General features: G+C 37.1%; 1 protein-coding gene across 1 annotated transcript in view; it reads right to left on the bottom strand.

The window, feature by feature from the left end:
* The window catches only part of KCNH5 (potassium voltage-gated channel subfamily H member 5), a 277122-nt gene that overhangs the window by 65224 nt on the left and 193316 nt on the right, over window positions 1-18582 (bottom strand). The window contains exon 9 of the mRNA XM_026486888.2: window positions 1196-1448. Within this exon, the coding sequence (XP_026342673.1) occupies window positions 1196-1448 (253 nt within the window). The remainder of the gene's footprint in view (window positions 1-1195; window positions 1449-18582) is intronic.

The following is an 18582-nucleotide window of genomic DNA, read 5'->3' as shown; positions in this document are numbered from 1 at the left end:
TGCATCTCAATTCTCAACTCTGTATTTTTTCAGGTAATTGTGCTTTTTGAAATCAATTCTTTATTTTTGTGCTGGATTTTCCTTTTACAGCTTCTCACATACATGTCAATCTTTGACTCACAAGAATAAGTGGCAGTCAAGCTATTGTAGGTTGACCTCAGTAGCTAAAAAATCCAATAGTTTAAAAACTGAGCTCATTTTTCATGAGACATAAGCCATGAAAAAATATGATGAAATGGAGCTGACATCCTGCAATTCCAACTTCTTTTACTTGAGAGAAAAACAAGGGATGATTCTCTTCTGACCCCATTATTGCTTCCTTTTATGTCTATGTGGACTTCATGAATCTGCTACAGACATTTGAGCAGAAATTATGTAAAATACCATTTAGTATAGTTTTACATATATATATGTAAAATATTGCATTGCCCCAAACATGTAATTTCTTCAAAATTTTGTTGTTTATATACACTACGACTGCTTTTTTGTTGTTGTTGTTAGTATAACCATCTACTGGGTCTCCGAATTTTAGAATGAATTTTATTATTAGCCAAATAATTCTCTTGGTTCATGAATGGATAGAGCCAGCTTTGTAAACCTAAACTTACTTGGATTGTGATTACTCCCATATGATGGGTCAAATTCACTTACCTCCTCATCACTTTTAGCTCATTACTCAGGTCCACTGTGATGAATGAGGCAGAAATATTTAGAATAAAATGATCTGTACTCAAGTCCTAACTCATTTACTAACTAGCTGGGCAAGTCACTAAACATTTCTGGTCCTCATTTTGCTCATGTCTAAAGGAAAGTGTTGAGTTAGACAGGTACTATGGGCCCTCCGAGACTAACATTCTAGGTTACTCACCTGAAAATCATTCTACAAGCCTTCTTCACACTTAACAACACCAGGAGATACAGTCACCTTAGGCTATGACCAGCTCTCGTCTAAAAGGTATTGTCCTACTATTGCCAAAGAAAGTTTAATCAAACCCTTGTGCAGCTCATTAAGCTGCGACCAGTACTACTGTTCTTTGCTGAAAGAGCGTTACTAGTTTTCACTAAGATTCATCATCTCATTAGTGACCCAATTTCCAAAGTCACCAAGCAGAGGAAATTTCTCTTAAGAAACTTGAGAAGCAAAATCTCTAAAACTGTTACACATTTGCTACTACATTAGGAAAGTTCACAGTACCTAAAATAGCCACCACCTCATCATCCTGGATGACTTCCAAGGATCCTGACACCACAAAGCAGAGGGCATCCACACTTTCTCCAGCATGGTAAATGAGGTCCCCTGGAGCACAGTGAATAGTCTGGAACTCTACCGCCAAGGCGCGCAGACACCCATCGCTGGCCAATCGAAAAGCAGGATGTTCATTAAAAACCTTCCGGTTTAGATGAACACAGATATCAGCTCTCATGTCCTTGGGACAGATGGAGAGAACCTGAAGAAAGTGAGAAATGAATTAGTGTGAAGAAAAGAGAAAGGGCTATTTCATTAGGAAAAAAAAAAAAGTCATCCAATAAATATTTATTGACTGTGACAAAGTCTGCAACACACGGTACCAGACACTGGGAATGCAAAGTTAAAAGACATACTTCTCCTCTCAAGGACCTAATAACCCAGTGAGATGGAGCATATGGACTGTTACAACACAGAACCATAAAGCAAAGCTTTGAGAGGGGTATGGATCTCCACACAGAAAGAACAGTCTTAAGGTAGTCAGGAAGGGTCTCAGAAAAACGCTCGATGTAATTTCCTCAAAGAGCCAGATAAAATAGGGCATTAACATTCATTTTAGTCTCGTCTCTGTTTTAGAGTTTTTCACAACTAAAACAAAATTCAGGGTAATGGACTTTCCTCCATTTTGGATGTGGAATCATATGAATCAATTATAAGAAAACAAAATCGACAGAAGTTCCCTTGCAACTTGACGTGCTAGCACAGGCTGAGAGAACTCCGGCCTCAAGGTGTGTCTTTTATCACTCGAAAAGATTTTCATTTTACAAATAAATTTATGTGCAGGGAGTGAAAGGGTATTCACCAGCCTTCTGTGGGGCTCAGGCAATTGGAAGTGGCACTGACGACAAGGTGGCACCATTACCTCATGGCAGCCCTTGCTCACCCTGGCCTTTGACTCCTAAAGACTGCTGAGGGAAAACAGGAGAATTCAAGCTCCAGGCACCCTTCAGAAGAGAGCGCGAATGGCAGAAACATGCTTAGATAGCTCTCTCTAAGGGTTTGAGAGCTCTTATTGCCTGTAGCTTTCAGACAGGGCAATTAAAGACCCAGATTAAAATGGACACTATCAACACATTTAATCAGAGCATCATCAAGCAAGATATGATTACAGAAGTCAGTACCACCCACTTGAAAGATGCATGTACAAACTCACTTAGAATCCTCACCCAACCCCCTTGGTAAACCATTCCTTATCAGAAATGTTTTTCTTTGATAGGCTTTCAAGCCCTCAAACTGAAGTCTAAGCTTATCTTTCTCCATTAAGATATGCTTAATAAAGTTTTAATATGAAATAGTTTTCCTTTCTATAGGACATGCATTTTAACCTTTAAAAATTATCCAAGGCTTGAAATATCCTGAGTATTCCTTTTGTTTGGGGCTCACTATCAATGAAAAGTTGGCGGCTTCCCTGTGTAGAAGACAAGTCCATCATAAATGTGAAGACCATTAATTAAAGTACACTTTCAGTATCCCTTCCCTTAATCTTTCCTAATACTGTTCCTATTATTTGTTATCACTTAAGCTACTCTGTAGGTTTTTTCTACTCCTTTGAATTCCCATAGGGAGTAGGGATCAACTCACCTATCCTGAAAAATCTCATCTTGGAGGAAAAGAATTCCTAACATTAGAAGCAATTAGCACTTTCCTGTAAGTCAGTTGTTTTCCATAATAATGTAGTGTTTTCTTTATTATATTAACCTTTATGACTTCTGACCACATTAGTCATCCCATAGGCCCTTAGTGAGCTTCTATGGTGGAGGCTGTCACTGCATTAAGCCCCTGGAACTAGAAGGGTAAATACGACACAGTCTTTGCTGTGTAGGACTAACCATACCGTAGGGGGAGGTAGGCATGTACAAAAACAACTAACGTACAATGAGGAAAGTGTGAGGACAGGGCATGGCCAGGGTGACATGGGAGCCCATGCTACCTAGGAGTCATTACTTACGGCGTCAAGGTGCGCAAAAGAGCAGGCTCAAGAAGACTTAGGTCTGGTGCAGATCTATCACTTACCACCTCGGTAACCTAAATTCCTTCATCTCTCTAAACCTCACCTGTGAAATGGGATGATAGTCCTTCTGTCATAGGTCCATTGCAGGAATTAAATGAAAGGGCTTGAGGCTTGAGCTCAGCCCAGTATAGCCCTGCACATGGCCGGGACTAAAGAAACGGCTTTTATTATCCCTATTGAACATGAGTATTGTTACAAAGTTTATTGTTGCATTAGTTCTCTGCAAACGCAATTTGCTTTTCTCTGATTTTCTACCCCAGTCTGAATTCTGTATCTTGGCTGTTTGATGAGATTCCAGGCAAAATTAAGAAAATATTTCAGCATTGAACCTGAAGATATTTCAAGCACTAGCTAATGTTAATATTTTCCTTGAGTTGAAAATGAAATTAGTGCTAGAAAAGCCAAAAGAGAAAAAATAACTTTAAAATACAAACACACATGCATAAACATTACACTGAATAGCTTAGTGGGAAATGGATCATTCTGTTTCCATTCCACTTACTTTACAGGATTTTTAATTTTTCAGATTCATTTTGGTAACAGTCATTTTATGTCCTTTTAATTATTTCGTTCAGGATTCATGCTGCAAATGAAATCTTCTAATGTTAGCAATATTCTCTGTTCGGTGGCATATCAAAAGAGGATTTTATTACATTTTAAGTGCAACTTTCCCTTTTCGTTTCACTCCACTTATGACATGCACTCATTTATTATTTTTATCTATGTATATACTGAAGTCCAGATGTCATAACGTGACAAGGTAAAACTAAGTTGAAATAAATCCAAGTCACACCCAGAGGCAAGTTCTTTCCCTACCCCTGGATAGAGCATGTGCCTTACATGCTGTGTCTGTCATCAAAATAGGAGTATAGTGTTATTTTTTTCTGTAAATGAAAGCACTAATAAGTGTCTCAGGCAAGGCAAAATTTAGTTTTAAGTGATAAAATTATCATTCAAGATAACTCTAACACCTGCTCCATTAGTCCCAATTTCAATGAAGTCTGCCTTGAATGTCATATCCAATCTCTCTTGGGTAGGTTCCCTAGTGGGTATCTTATAGTTATAAATGAATGAAATTACATTTCAGTAGAAAATATTCATACTAATAGTGATTATTTATCCCCTCTTCATGTCAGGATAGTTATAAATTAAAATCTTACTTAAGACAATGAATAAGATTTCTCTTTGGAAGAGTTATGGTTCTATGGAGGGAATCATTTTTAGAATTCTGCAACCAACCTTGAAAAAAAAGAAAAGAACACCTATGATCTGAAAAATCAAACTTTTTGAAATTTATTTATTTATGATACCAAGGGCACCCTCAGTTACTCATGTAATTCATAGCTAGTGAGAGTTGGTTATGTACTAGTTACCTGCTGACTAGTACACAGGCCCTCCAGATCCAAGAGCAAAAACTCCCATAGCGCCCACCACCCCGGAGCTTCCAGTCGGGAATAGCTTGAAAAATCACCGTTCTTTGTCCAGTGCCCCATGTTACACATAAGACAAATGTACTGCATAGAGGTTATGTGATTTGCTCTCAATAAGTTACAATGTGATTGCCTCTCAATAAGTTATAAGCAAAACCCAGAACTCTATGAGTTCCAGCTGTTAAGACATGCTCCTCAATGAAGCTCGACCAAGAATAAAATGTAACATCTGGCACTGTTTTATGTTTTCTGGTTCCTTGCAGATACAGAAATATAAATGCTTATTTCTAAAAATCATTTAAGGTCCTATTAATCAAACTATAGTTTAATTATTAGGAAATCACTGATGTGACCACCACCACTAGCACCACCATAGAACAGCCTAGATTTCTCTGCAGATGTGTTTCCACTTCTAAGCACTTTAATTCCAGCTTCGAATAAATGTGTGGTATATTTTACTGTGTGGTAAAGACCTAAGGATGCATTGACAAATTATTTATTTATCCCATTACTATTTGCTAAAAGGAAGTCATCTTATTTGAAATATAAGCTTTAGTGTATATAGGAAAAGGACCTGAGCTAGATATTAGTATGAAGTGAACACATTTGATAGATGTCAGTTTCCCCATCACTTTTATCCATTATAATATTAGTAATGTTGCAAAACCTTAGAAAAGCAAGACTAAATACTTTAATTAGAAACCAAAGAGTTAAATCAAGTTTCCCTAAAGAAATGGCTGATTAGACAAAGTCCAAAGAAAGTGGCTTTATCCTCTCTGTTAACTCTTTGAATACACTACAAAAATGCATTTTGACAATCACTATATAAAATGTAGGAAATCGAAAACCTATAAAGAAGAACGTAAGTTTTCTCCATGACTTACACATATTTATGTATGTATATACCATTTTCATAAAACCTGAATCTCTAAACCTTTATTTCTTTCTGTTTACCCAATATCACATTATAATCATTTCCGATGCCATGAAATACTGATTTAAAAACATAATTTGAATCATTGCATAATACTCCATCATACAATTATAACACAATTAACTGCTGCATTATAACTGGAGATCTGGATTTGTAGTTTTCCCTGTCATAAATCAAGGTATAACAAACACTCTGTACCTCTGTCAGATTGTCTGAGGACAGATTGTTTTAGAAAAAAAATTAGTGGGTAAAATATAAAAACATTTTCAAGGATCTTGCCAAATTGTTTTCCCGAAAAGTATGTCCAATTACTCTCTAACCCAGTAGTGTATGAGAATCACCCTCCTCTCAAATTCTTCATTTGCATTTGAGAAAGAAAAGGTAATTTTACCTGAAACAAAACCAGATAGTACATGGCTTGTATGAAGTGTATGTGAAACTGTAATGAGGCAGAAGGCTGACAGCTTTAATCTTAGTGGAGGTAGTCCCCTATCGTTCACTACGTCCTAGTTCATTGACAACAGACTGATCAATTTTACTCAATTATATCAAATTTCTAATATGAAAATAAGGATAATGGTGGTAATTCTATTTTAAGTGACTGAAAGTAGTGAACAAAACAAGGCTCCCTTTGATACTCTCACTGCTCTAAAAGAAATTATTCTATTGATTATCTATTACGCCAGGAGTAATATAGTGTCAGCTATTTTTAATAATAATTGCTAAGTGAAGATGACCCCCTGTTCTCTTTCTTAGGACAAAGGAATAAATGCATTAATGACATTTTGATAGGCAATGAAGTTACCACTGACATTCTTCAAATGTTCCTGCTTCCTTTGATGCAATTAAGTCATGCATTGCTAATTAATCTCCCCTCACTGATCCAACTGAATTGGTATTAAATTAGTGAAAATCAGTGGAGAGAGTAAGGCAAGTGACATTTGCACATAAAACATTTTTACAATCCTTCTGGGGAATGAGGAGCTCAAAAACTGCCAACGACTGAAGTAAAGCTCTCTACAGGAATTCAATTCTCATTCATTTTATGGGAAGAAATGAAAGTTCGCTTTCTTTTCTTTTTTTTAAAGTATAATCAGGCAGCCATGTGGACGAAAGGAGAGCAGCTGTCTGGAGGTTAGTCTGCCAATTTCTGGGGTATCCAAACCCCCAAGGAATTAACTCAGGAACAATGTAATGAAATAAAACCAAAGCAAATTAACTTCCATTATTTAAAAGTAAAAGGTCATATCAACAGAAGACCGCTATAACCAGTAAGAGATTATAGGTTAAAATTCATAGGTTTCACTTTAGAGATATATTTTCTGCAAATAGACTACATATACAAAAGTGAGACTTAAGATTTTTGTTTAAAAAATGTAGTGAACCAATTCTACCAAATTTTTCATTTTGGTTTTGCAGTATCATAAGTAATAAAAAGAAGCAAATAGCAATTGTTACTATTTTTTAGTTAAAGGTGGTGATGTTCTGGGCCACTAACTTTCTGAAGTTAGGGCTCTGATGAAACTTAGAGATTCAATTGTTCTCAATTCTTTGTCTTATGTCTGTACTTTTTTATGTGCATATATTTGACTAAATAAGACTATTTTTGCAGAGGACCTGAATAGACATTTTTCCAAAGAAGACATACAGATGGCCAACAGAGACATGAAAAGATGCTCAGCATCACCAATTATGAGGGAAATGCAAATAAAAACCCCAATGAGATATCAACTCATGCCTATTAGAATGGCTAAAATCAAGAAGACAAGAAACAAATATTGGCGAGGATGAGGAGAAAAAGGACCGCCTCATACACTGTTGGGAGGAGTGTAAATTGGTAGAGCCACTGTGGAAAACAGTATGGAGGTTCCTCAAAAAATTAAAAATAGAAATACCATATGGTCCAATTGGGTATCATCCAGGGAAAATGAAAACACTAATTCAAAAAGATATATGCACCCTATGTTCACTGCAGCATTATTTACAACAGCCAAGACATGGAAGCAACCTAAGTGTCCATCAATAGATGAATGAAAAAGGAAGATGTGGTACACGCACACATGCACACACGTGCGCACACACACACACACACACACACACACACACTGGAATATTACACAGCCATAAAAAAGGATGAGATTGTGCTATTTGTGACAACATGGATGGATTTAGAGGGTATTATGATAAGTGAAATAAGTCAGACTGAGAAAGACAAATTTCATACGACTGCACTCATAAATGGAATCTAAAAAATAAAAAGCAGAATCAGAACTCTACAGAGAGCAAACTGTTGCCAGGCAGAAGGGAGGTGGGGAGTTGGGCAAAATGGGTGAAGAGGAAGCGGGAGATACAGGCTTCCAGTTAAGGAATGAGTAAATTACAGGAATAGAAAGCAGAGCGTAAGGAGTACAGTCAGTGATGTTTTAATAGCAATGTAACGGGACGGACGGCAGCTACACTTGTGGTGAACAGAGCATAATGTACAAACTTCTCAAATCACTAAATTGTACACCTGAAACTAACAGAACATTGTGTGCCAACTCACCTCACATTTTTTAAAAAGTAAAAACAAGAGTACTTTTCCACATGTGAAAATATTTTCTAAAATTAGAAATCTATTTTAAGGGGCGCCTGGGTGGCACAGCAGTTAAGCGTCTGCCTTGGGCTCAGGGCGTTGTGGGATCAAGCCCCACATCAGGCTCCTCTGCTATGAGCCTGCTTCTTCCTCTCCCACTCCCCCTGCTTGTGTTCCCTCTCTCGCTGGCTGTCTCTCTCTGTGTCGAATAAATAAATAAATAAAACCTTTAAAAAAAAAAAAAGAAATATATTTTAAAATATATTTGACTGAACTATCCAGAAGAGTAGAAACAACTTTGGAAACAATCTGGCAATGATCATTTTAAAGTCACCTATGACAAATGATGCTCCAGCTTCTTTATAAGAATGTACGTCTCCCATGCTTCCAGGTACGTGCATTACCTGACGATACTGACAAACGTTGAACTTATATACACCCTAAGATCCAACAATTCCACTTCCAGGATTATGCCCAACAGAAATGTATACATATGCCAAACCGCATAAACGAGAGCATTTGTAGAAGCACTGTTCATAACAGTGCCAAGCTGAAAATTACACAAAGAGCATAAACATTAGAACAGATAAAAACATTGTGGTATATTCACACAATGGACAAAAATCAGCAACAAGAATGAAAAAACAAACAACTACACATAACATAGATGGATTTCAACAACATAACGTTGGTTGAAAAAGAAACTGACACAAAAGAGTATACTCTCCATAATTCCACTCACATAAAGTTCCACAACTGGCAAAATCAATATAGGGTTCTGGAAGTCAAGATATGGGTTTCTCTGGTGGGGCAAAGATGGCTAATGCCTGGATAAAACATGGGGTGGGAGCTTCTGGTAAGGGGGTTTTGGGGTGCTGACTATACACATATGTTCACTTTGTGAAAATGTATTAAGCTGTCCATTTATAATATAATTTTCCCACATCTCAGTACTATATTTTATTTATTTTTTTAATTTCTTTTTTTTAAAGATTTTATTTATTTATTTGACAGAGAGAGAGAGACAGCCAGCAAGAGAGGGAACACAAGCAGGGGGAGTGGGAGAGGAAGAAGCAGGCTCATAGCAGAGGAGCCTGATATGGGGCTCAATCCCGTAACGCCGGGATCACGCCCTGAGCCGAAGGCAGACACTTAACGACTGAGCCACCCAGGTGCCCCTATTTTTTAAATTTCTACACTCTCAATTTTATTTCACAGACCCATAAGTGTGGCCCAATACCATTGCCCCACTGGTTTGATTACCATAGCTTTTTTTTTTTTATTTTACCCCTTTTATTTTTTTAATAATATTTATTTTGTTATATTAGTCACCATACAGTACATGCCCAGTTCTTAATGCAATGTTCCATGATTCATTACTTGCATATAACACCCAGTGCACCATGCAATACGTGCCCTCCTTAATACCCATCACTGGCCTATCCCAATCCCCCAACCCCTTCCCCTCTGAAGCCCTCGGTTTGAAGGAATTCATAACCACCAAACCAGCCCTACAAGTACTGTATTTTAAATTTAAAAGTTTACTTTAAAAACCACACACACACACAATCCTATGTGAAGATATGGATATGTTAATTAGTTTGGAGTAATCATTTCACTATGTATATGTAATCAAATCATGTTGTACACTTTAAATATATATAATTTTTATTTTTAAAAAAGGTACTTTTGAACAGGTAGGTATTGCCTAAAGAAAATTAAAGAAACAGAAATCTGAGCTGCCAAATCAATAGTGACAACTATTTCTAGAATGGTTGTGATTATGAAAGCATCTGTCTCAACCTCCTCTTCTTCCAGTAGAGACAGCAAATTAAAATTCCTAAAGATGTGCCATCAGCATTCTTTCAAATTATGTATGCAATTTAATGTATCTACATGTGTGCATGTGTGTGCGTGTGTGTGTGTGTGTGTGTGTGTGTGTGTACACCAACTGTAGAAAATAAAGGTAGTCAAAAGAAGTCAGAGCAGTAAATGAAGCAACAGATATGTAGGTCAGTCATTCATATTGCATCTAATTCTAAAAAGAATTTGAGATCTGATTATTTGATTGTCTAAAATCATATACATATACATGCCAATATGCGTATACACCTATATATGTGTATATACAGACAGAGTAAATCAAGAAGATATAACATAATATATAAAATAATAGCTAGAAAATTATGTTGTCTTGAAAAGATCAGGAAATTATTAAGTGGAAGAAAAACTAAATGAAATAAAACAAACTATCAATGTTCACACAATTGGGATCACACTGGAACATTTTTTCCCAACTCTAACACTCATATGTAGATTACAGATATGGTGTATATACATATATATATATATATATATATATATATATATATGTATATACACAGCCATAAAAAGGATGAGATTGTGCTATTTGTGACAACATGGATGGATTTAGAGGGTATTATGATAAGTATATGATAAGTATATGATATTATGATAAAAAGGATAAGTATATGATATTATGATAAAAAGGATGAGATTGTGCTATTTGTGACAACATGGATGGATTTAGAGGGTATTATGATAAGTATATGATATTATGATTGATATATCTATCTATCTATCTATCTATCTATCTATCTATCTATCTATCTATCTATCTCGGTGTGTTTATGTGTAAGATAACTCTGACCTGTAAAATCAGAAACTTTTCAGAGAACACTTAGGACTTCCACCCACTCTCCCAATATGCTGACATTTATCAGCCTAGACCCTGATCAATATGTTCTTATTGAGTAAAGTCTGTTATGTTATTACATATAGTTGAAATAGGATAGCAATATCAGACTGAGCTTTCTGGTAAATTAAACCCTTCACTGTAAGTAAAGTGCCTTAGGAGTTTAGCTCTCTCGGACCACGGGAATAGACAAAAGGGCATAGTTTTTTGAGTATTTATATGTACAAGTATCCTTTCCAGAGTTTTTTTAAACCACTCAACTATTCATTTTTAAATGATGAATTTAATGATATGTGAATTATATTTCAATTTTTAAAATAGTGGTGACTTCAGAAGGGCACAGTAATTGCCTCGACAAGGCATGGGCTAGTGTTCTAGGGTAATAAAAAATTCAGTTTGATCTGATTAGCAGCTACATGGTATATACATACATAAAAATCTATCAATCTGTATGCCTAAGATTTGCACATGTTATGTGTGTATGTATGTATGTGTGCCTTTCTATGATAAAGTACTATATGGAAAATCATTACTATCACCATTCTCAATCTCTAAAAATATTGGCATTGCAAGACATGTGACTACCTAATTTCATTCTGTGATTATATAGTACTGGTATACAGTGTTTATTATTGGTGAAACATATATATAACGATTCAAAACTGACTCCAAACAATTCCTGCATGCAGGTTGCCTGCCAATCTTACCAGGAAGATAAGACAAACTTATTAGGTCAGTCAAAGCTACAGGGAAAGGCTAGCATGTTGCAAAAGGAAGCCAACCTGAGGGGAAATACTATGTAGCAGGTCAGAGGAGGGTGTAAGTAAGGAACGTTCGGGGAAAAGTCTACACAGGCAAAGGCAAAGCGAGACTTTTTTACAAATCAACTTTTACAATTAATCACCTTTATGATAGTGAAACCTCTATTTTCATTTCATCTAATGGAAGCAGCTTTTCTTAAATGATTTGTACATCATTACGAATTTCTTTTTTTTTCTTTAAAGATTTTGTTTATTTGAGAGAGAGAGAGTGAATGCGAAAGGGGGGGGCAGAGGGAAAGGGAGCAGACCCCCTGCTGAGCCCCATGTGGGGCTCAATCCCAGGACCCTGGGATCATGACCTGAGCTGAAGGCAGACACTTAACTGACTGAGCCACCCAGGCACCCCTCATTGTGAATTTCTATCACTAAATGTAGTATCTACTATCTTAATTAAGTTTGTATCAATGCTATTGATAAGACCTGAAAATACAACCGTGAACATTGCTAGCTATTTGTTTACTTGATAGTATGTATGCTGTCATGGTGACTAAAATTTTACAACATTTTTAGGACCAAAATTAAACTTTTCTTATAGGCATGAGCCTATTTAGTAGCACAGGGGAATATATATGTTTTTTAAGTTTAAGAAATTTCTTTAAAACTCATTAGTATTCTAAATACCCTAAAAACCAAATTATCATCTTTTTGGTATAGCATGTTATGTTGACATTATTAAAAGGGCTTGGGGAAATAAGCCCTAAATGCATTTTGGCTTATGTCTTACTTATATTGATATTTGTCACCAAGGTCTTCATTGCCAGGAAACCAGACATATCAGTAATCAAACCTACTGCAACTGTCATCATCCAGAAAATAGCCATGGATACCAAAGCAAGTAAAAATGTCCACAAATAGGAGAAAACACTGTCACAGAGCATGTAGGATTTACATGTCACAGATGCCCCTGAACAGCACTTATTGCCTCAAGGAACCCTCCCAGAGCCCCAGATCCTGCAAACGTGATCTAATTTCTGCCCAGGGCAGGTCAAAGGCAGCAGAGTGATAGGTGAGAGTACTGACTGTAAGGAAAAGCAATAGATGAGAGCTTACTGCCAAACAAATATTCAAAAAAAGAGTAAAACATAATGATGAATATATGGAAACCACAATTAAAAACATACTACTACTTCTAATTTATAAAACGCAATATTTAGATAGAAATCTAACAAAACAGGGACTGGATCTCTATCCTGAAAATTACAAAATGCTGACGAAAGAACAAATCAAAAAACACTTAAGTTAATGGAGAGAGAAATTGTGTTAAAGAATTGGAAGACCCAACATAGTAAATATGTCAATTCTCTCTCCCCAAATTGATCTATGAGTTTAATGTAATTCCTATTAAAGTCCCAGTAAGGCTCTTTTGAAGACATAGACAAAATTATTCTAAAAAATTTATATGGAAAAGTACAAGATCTGGAAATATCCGAGACCATTGGAAAAAGAACAAAGTAGTAGGAATCACTCTACCCAATGTTATGATATACTATATAGTTATACTAATCAAGACAGTCTGGTATTGGCAGAGGAAAGACAGCCTTTTCAACAAATGGTACTGGAGAAAGTAGACATAACATTGGCAAATAAACAACAATATTCAACTTGAGCCTCACACTTCACACAAAAATGAACTCCAAATGCATCACGGGCTTAAATGTAGCAGTATAAAACTTGAAGAGAATGAGAAGACTACAAACTATGGAAAAAAATACTTGCAAATTACATATGCAACAAGGAACAGACATCTCAAATATATAAGAAGTCTCAAAACTCAACATTAAAAGAAACCCAATTAGAATACGGGCAAAAGACATGAAGAGATGTTTCATTGAAGAGAATATACAGATAAAAAATAAGCACATGAAAATATGTTCAACATTATTATCCATGAGGGAAATATGAGTTAAGCCCACAATGTGATATCCCTGCCTATCTAACATAAAAAATAATGACAGCCCCCAATGATGTGAGGATACAGAGAAGCCAGATCGCACATATACTGCGGGGTATACAAAATTGCACATCTAGTCTGTAAAAGAGTATGATGGCTCATACAAAAGTAAGCACGTGCTTACCACATAACCCAGAATTGCACCCTTGGGTGTTCATCCCAGAAAAATGAAAATTTAAATTCACACAGAAACCTGTACATGAATGTTTATAGCAGCTCTATTTTGCAAGAGCTCCAAACTGAAAACAACACAAATTTCCTCCAGCGGGTGACTAGCTGGACGAACAGCCGTACCCCTCAGCCATGGCATCCTACTCAGCAACAAAAAGGGATGACCTTTGGAGACATGCAATACTTTGGACGGATCTCAAGGAAATCATGCTCAATGAAAAAAGTTAATCTCAAAAGTTTACACGATTCTATTTATAGCGCGCTCTTGAAATGACCGTGTCGTAGAGCTAGAGAACAGACAGATCAGTGGTCGCCAGGATTCGGGAAGGTGGTGGGGAGGGAGGTGGCCGTCACGGTGAGAGGGTAGCACAAGGGATCTGGGTAATGGGACTCTTCTGTGTCTTGACTGTGGTGGTGATTACATGAATCTACACTTGTGATAAAATTATTTGGCCTAAAACCACGCACACACATACACACACACGAATGCACACACGCCCAAGTGTGTTTAAAACAGGTGAAATCCGAATACGATTGATGATCTGTACCAATGTCAATTTTCTGGTTATGAGGGAAACTGGGAGAAGGGCATATATGCGTTATATCTCTCTGCGTTATTTCCTACAAACATGGGAATCCACAATTATCACAAAAAGTATGTTTAAAAAGCCAAAAGTTTTGTCCCTCTCTTTTGAGGAAGAGACAAATAGCCCTCCAAACAACCGGAACCCCCGGAATATCAACTATTAAACGGGTATAGCATCTGTTCCCATTAACACACTTTTATTAAGTGCTACTTTTCATAAAGCCAAAACGACTGGAGAAAGCCACTCGGTAGGAGAACTGTCTGCATCCCTGGATTTACACATGCCAGCTTGGCAGGAAGATGAGCCGAATCTCACCAGAGCCGTTTGTCCCTCTGCTCCTGGGTAGTAGAACCAATGACAAACTTCTGACCGGAGGCTTTAGCCTCTAGCACAAGGCCAAAGGCGTGAGCCACCCCCCCAAAATCTTTGCTTTGGGAAATCAACATGCAACGTTGCATGTTATAACAGAGCTCTCTATAATATATTCTAGTTTCACCTTCTTAAATACCCAGAACACTTCAAAACTGTCTTGAAAATTTCATTTAGACAAAGAGTTTGGCCCTTGGTGATGTTTTCTACCTGAACAAAATCTTTACACTGTTATTTTCCCTTTAATGAATCCTTTATTTATATTAGGTTTGCAAATTTTATCTAATCTAATAACACTGAGGGAGTCAAAGAAAAGGGAATAACTCCTTCCCTAAGTCCACTGACGTTTTCAAAGCACTCTAAAACAATCCTGTCCTTGTCTGCTATTTCATTTGCTCATCGATGGATGGTCACCTATGAATGCCTGAAACATGCTATGGCTTTGGTTATAGACAAATGACAGCAACAGCCCACTGCCACTATCGTCTGGAGCTTCTAATATGTTGGTTAAGATATTTTAACCAAAAAACAAACTAAAAAACAAACAAAAACCTGTATTATTTTATCAATGAGATATGAGCAACATTCTGGGAAAGCATAAAGTAACTTAAAAGATCTCTTTCCTAGGATGGTGAGCGGCTTTAGGCCTTTTTGTGAAATCACAGCATCTAACATTTTAGCGGAGTGGCAAATCAAATATCCCTCTCCTAGGCTCAAACACAGCTCAGTAGCAATTTCAATATTGCTGCCTTAGAGTCCATTGATTCAGGCTTTGAAAGAAAAAAATGACAGCAACAATTTAATCCTTACCCAAACTCTATGATATAGGTATATTCTTTCCATTTTACAAAGCTTATTAACAGATCCATGGTTTGGATGACTTTAAAGCCCTTCTGCTCTTTCTATAACACACCATTGCTTCTAGATACACAGACAATCAACAGAAATTGATCCCAGGTCAACTTGTGACAGCGGGAGGCACATTTGCCCAGAGAACCTAAGCCTGATTCAGAATTCTATCTACTATGGTTTTCACAACAGCATGTGGCCCTTTAAGAGACATTTCCTGAAAGATCCTCAGATTAGGACTGGCGCCCAACTACCTGACGACACTCTCATCGGTTTGCAGCAACATGGCCATCTGTCCCCTGCCCTGACTTTCCTAATCTTTTTATATTCTTCACGTTCCTCAAAACGACCCTTGATCTTATCCTACTCCCTCCCTAATAAATCTAATCATTTTCTGCATTTAGCTCACGCCTTCTCCAAAGTTTCTCCATTTCAGAGTGACTGACTCAGAAAGCTCACACATTTCCCTGGTACAAGGGACAGACTGTCATGGATCACCTTATTTGCACATTTCTAGACTGGTGGTGTGGGCAATTCAGTGCTGGTGGAGGTAAATGCCTCTAAACACCCAACATTCAGATCCACACACACTGTCAGCTGCAGTTCCTTAACCGCATTAAGATCTCCAAGCCACTGACCATTCCCAACACCTTCTCTACCAACTTGGCCTCTCCTGTCTTCACTTTGTAAATGTCTAGCATAGATTTCTACTGTCCTCATGGTAAGCACCTTATATGACTCTTCCCCCCTATATATTATCTATGAAAACCCCGCCCGAGATTCATCTCTCTTTGGCTACATAGCATCACACAACTCTGATGAATGCTTTTATTCTAAAACAATGAGCACAGAATGAGCACTCCTCAATACTAGCATGTCTACTATACTTCCCGGACCCTACAAGGTGTGTAGGACATACCTCGAAGTTTATGATAACAGGCCCATATTCCCCAGTATGCAGTGGGCCAGGTATGTAGTTTAGGGGGCTTTTTGTTTGTTTGTTTCAGGCCCCTTTCCTGAATTATAGTTTAGACATCAGTTCTGTTCTTTTTGTTTAGGTAGACACGAATTTCATGTATGTTGGGTCTTTAGACCTGTGCTCTCTATTACATGTTTGCACACGGTATACCTCTTTCTGTATTTCAGCTTCATTAATTTTTTTGCTCTCTTTATTTAATTCTCTATTTGTCTTCTTATAACTATTATTATATAATAAAAGATAGAATGTGGGCACCTTGTAATTTAGTCTTCGCTTCTAAGGTTATTTTCTCTTTCTTCCTTCATTTATTTTCTGACATTGATCGGCTCCCTGTATTTCTCTTTCTATACTCATTTTTTTGGATTCATGACTTATTTTTTTTTTAAAGATTTTATTTATTTATTCAACAGAGATAGAGACAGCCAGCGAGAGAGGGAACACAAGCAGGGGGAGTGGGCGAGGAAGAAGCAGGCTCACAGCGGAGGAGCCCGATGTGGGACTCGATCCCGGTACGCCGGGATCACGCCCTGAGCTGAAGGCAGACGCTTTAACGACTGCGCTACCCAGGTGCCCCTGGATTCATGACTTCTGAAGTTCTTTCTTAAATTTCTTGTTTCACAATATTTAATTTAATTTGGGTGTTGTGTCTATTTTCTTCTGTACCATGGCTTTTTGTAGGAGTGTGATTTCATGTTGAAAAATTTTATTTTCTGATTTCTTTTCCAGTATCTTTATATATACCGTATCTATATATGAACTCTCTCCTTTTTCTGATTATCATTATTTGTGTTGTATTTTTCAAGTAGATAGTCCTCTGTATGGGGGGGAAGGTGAGGGTGAGAAATGGGAGAGTGTAGGGGGCAAGTTTTCTTCTGTTATCCTACCAGATTTCCTTAGTTCAAAGGCACCCTTCTCTGTGACAGCAGTTCAGTGTAATTTCTTCATAAACAATTCAATTTGGATCTAACTTCTTATATCTTGTTCTTAGTCCTCTTCTCTTCAGATATTTCTTTTCAGCCCTTCACCACTAAACTTCCAAGAAAAACATCAGTCTCCCAAGGCTTTCCTCTTCTCCAGAAGTATGGCCTTCCTGAAACTATTTCTTCTTATCCTAAGCACACTCCAAGCCGCCTAACTCCACAAAAGCATATACTCTGGTTCACTAGGTGTCAGTCCTGTCCTCAGTGTTTTGCATTCTGGATGCGATTGCTCATTCTGATGATGAATGCTGGTCGCTGTTTTCTGTCCTCCATCCTGACTAAGACCACATGCCTCTTTCTCTGTTCTGTGTATTTCCATCCTGACTCCCAGCTCGGTTGTGTCCCAGAGTCTGCTCTGTTGGTTTGGACTTGTATAAAACGTTTGGTTCAATATAAAAAATTTACGGTGTTCTCTGTCTCTTACCTGAGCTTTAGCCTACTCTGAGGGTAACTTTATTTGTTCTCCTTGTTAGAGATTTGGGGAGATTTGTGAGCAAAGTTTGGCTGCCACGATTATACTATGGGAATCCAGAGGTCAGAATTGTTTTTAATTTGTATTTCCTCTTCTGAGAAATGCCTGTTTGTTCTGTTCTCTTTCTATGGGGTTATCGTTTTCTTATTAATTTATGGGAACTCTTTATATATTCTGGAAGCTAATCCTTTACTACCTAATTATATTTCAGTATTTTCTCCCAATTTATAGATTATTTTCTCACTTGTGGTGTAATTTGATGAACAAAAAGTATTAATTTTAATAAATTAAAATTTATTAATATTTGTTACTTAGTCAAACTGTCTCATGTTTAAGAAATTAAAAATATATTTAATAAAAAATTTTCTACATATTGTTTTTTCTTACTGTGGTAGGAACACTTTAACGGGAGATGTACCCTCTTAACAAATGTCTAAGTGTATAATACAGCATTGCTAACCACAGGCACAATGTTGCACAGCACATCTCTA

This window comes from Ursus arctos, unplaced genomic scaffold (assembly GCF_023065955.2).
Source record: "Ursus arctos isolate Adak ecotype North America unplaced genomic scaffold, UrsArc2.0 scaffold_25, whole genome shotgun sequence".
Lineage (NCBI taxonomy): Eukaryota > Metazoa > Chordata > Mammalia > Carnivora > Ursidae > Ursus > Ursus arctos.
This window is presented reverse-complemented; position numbering and strand designations above follow the sequence as displayed.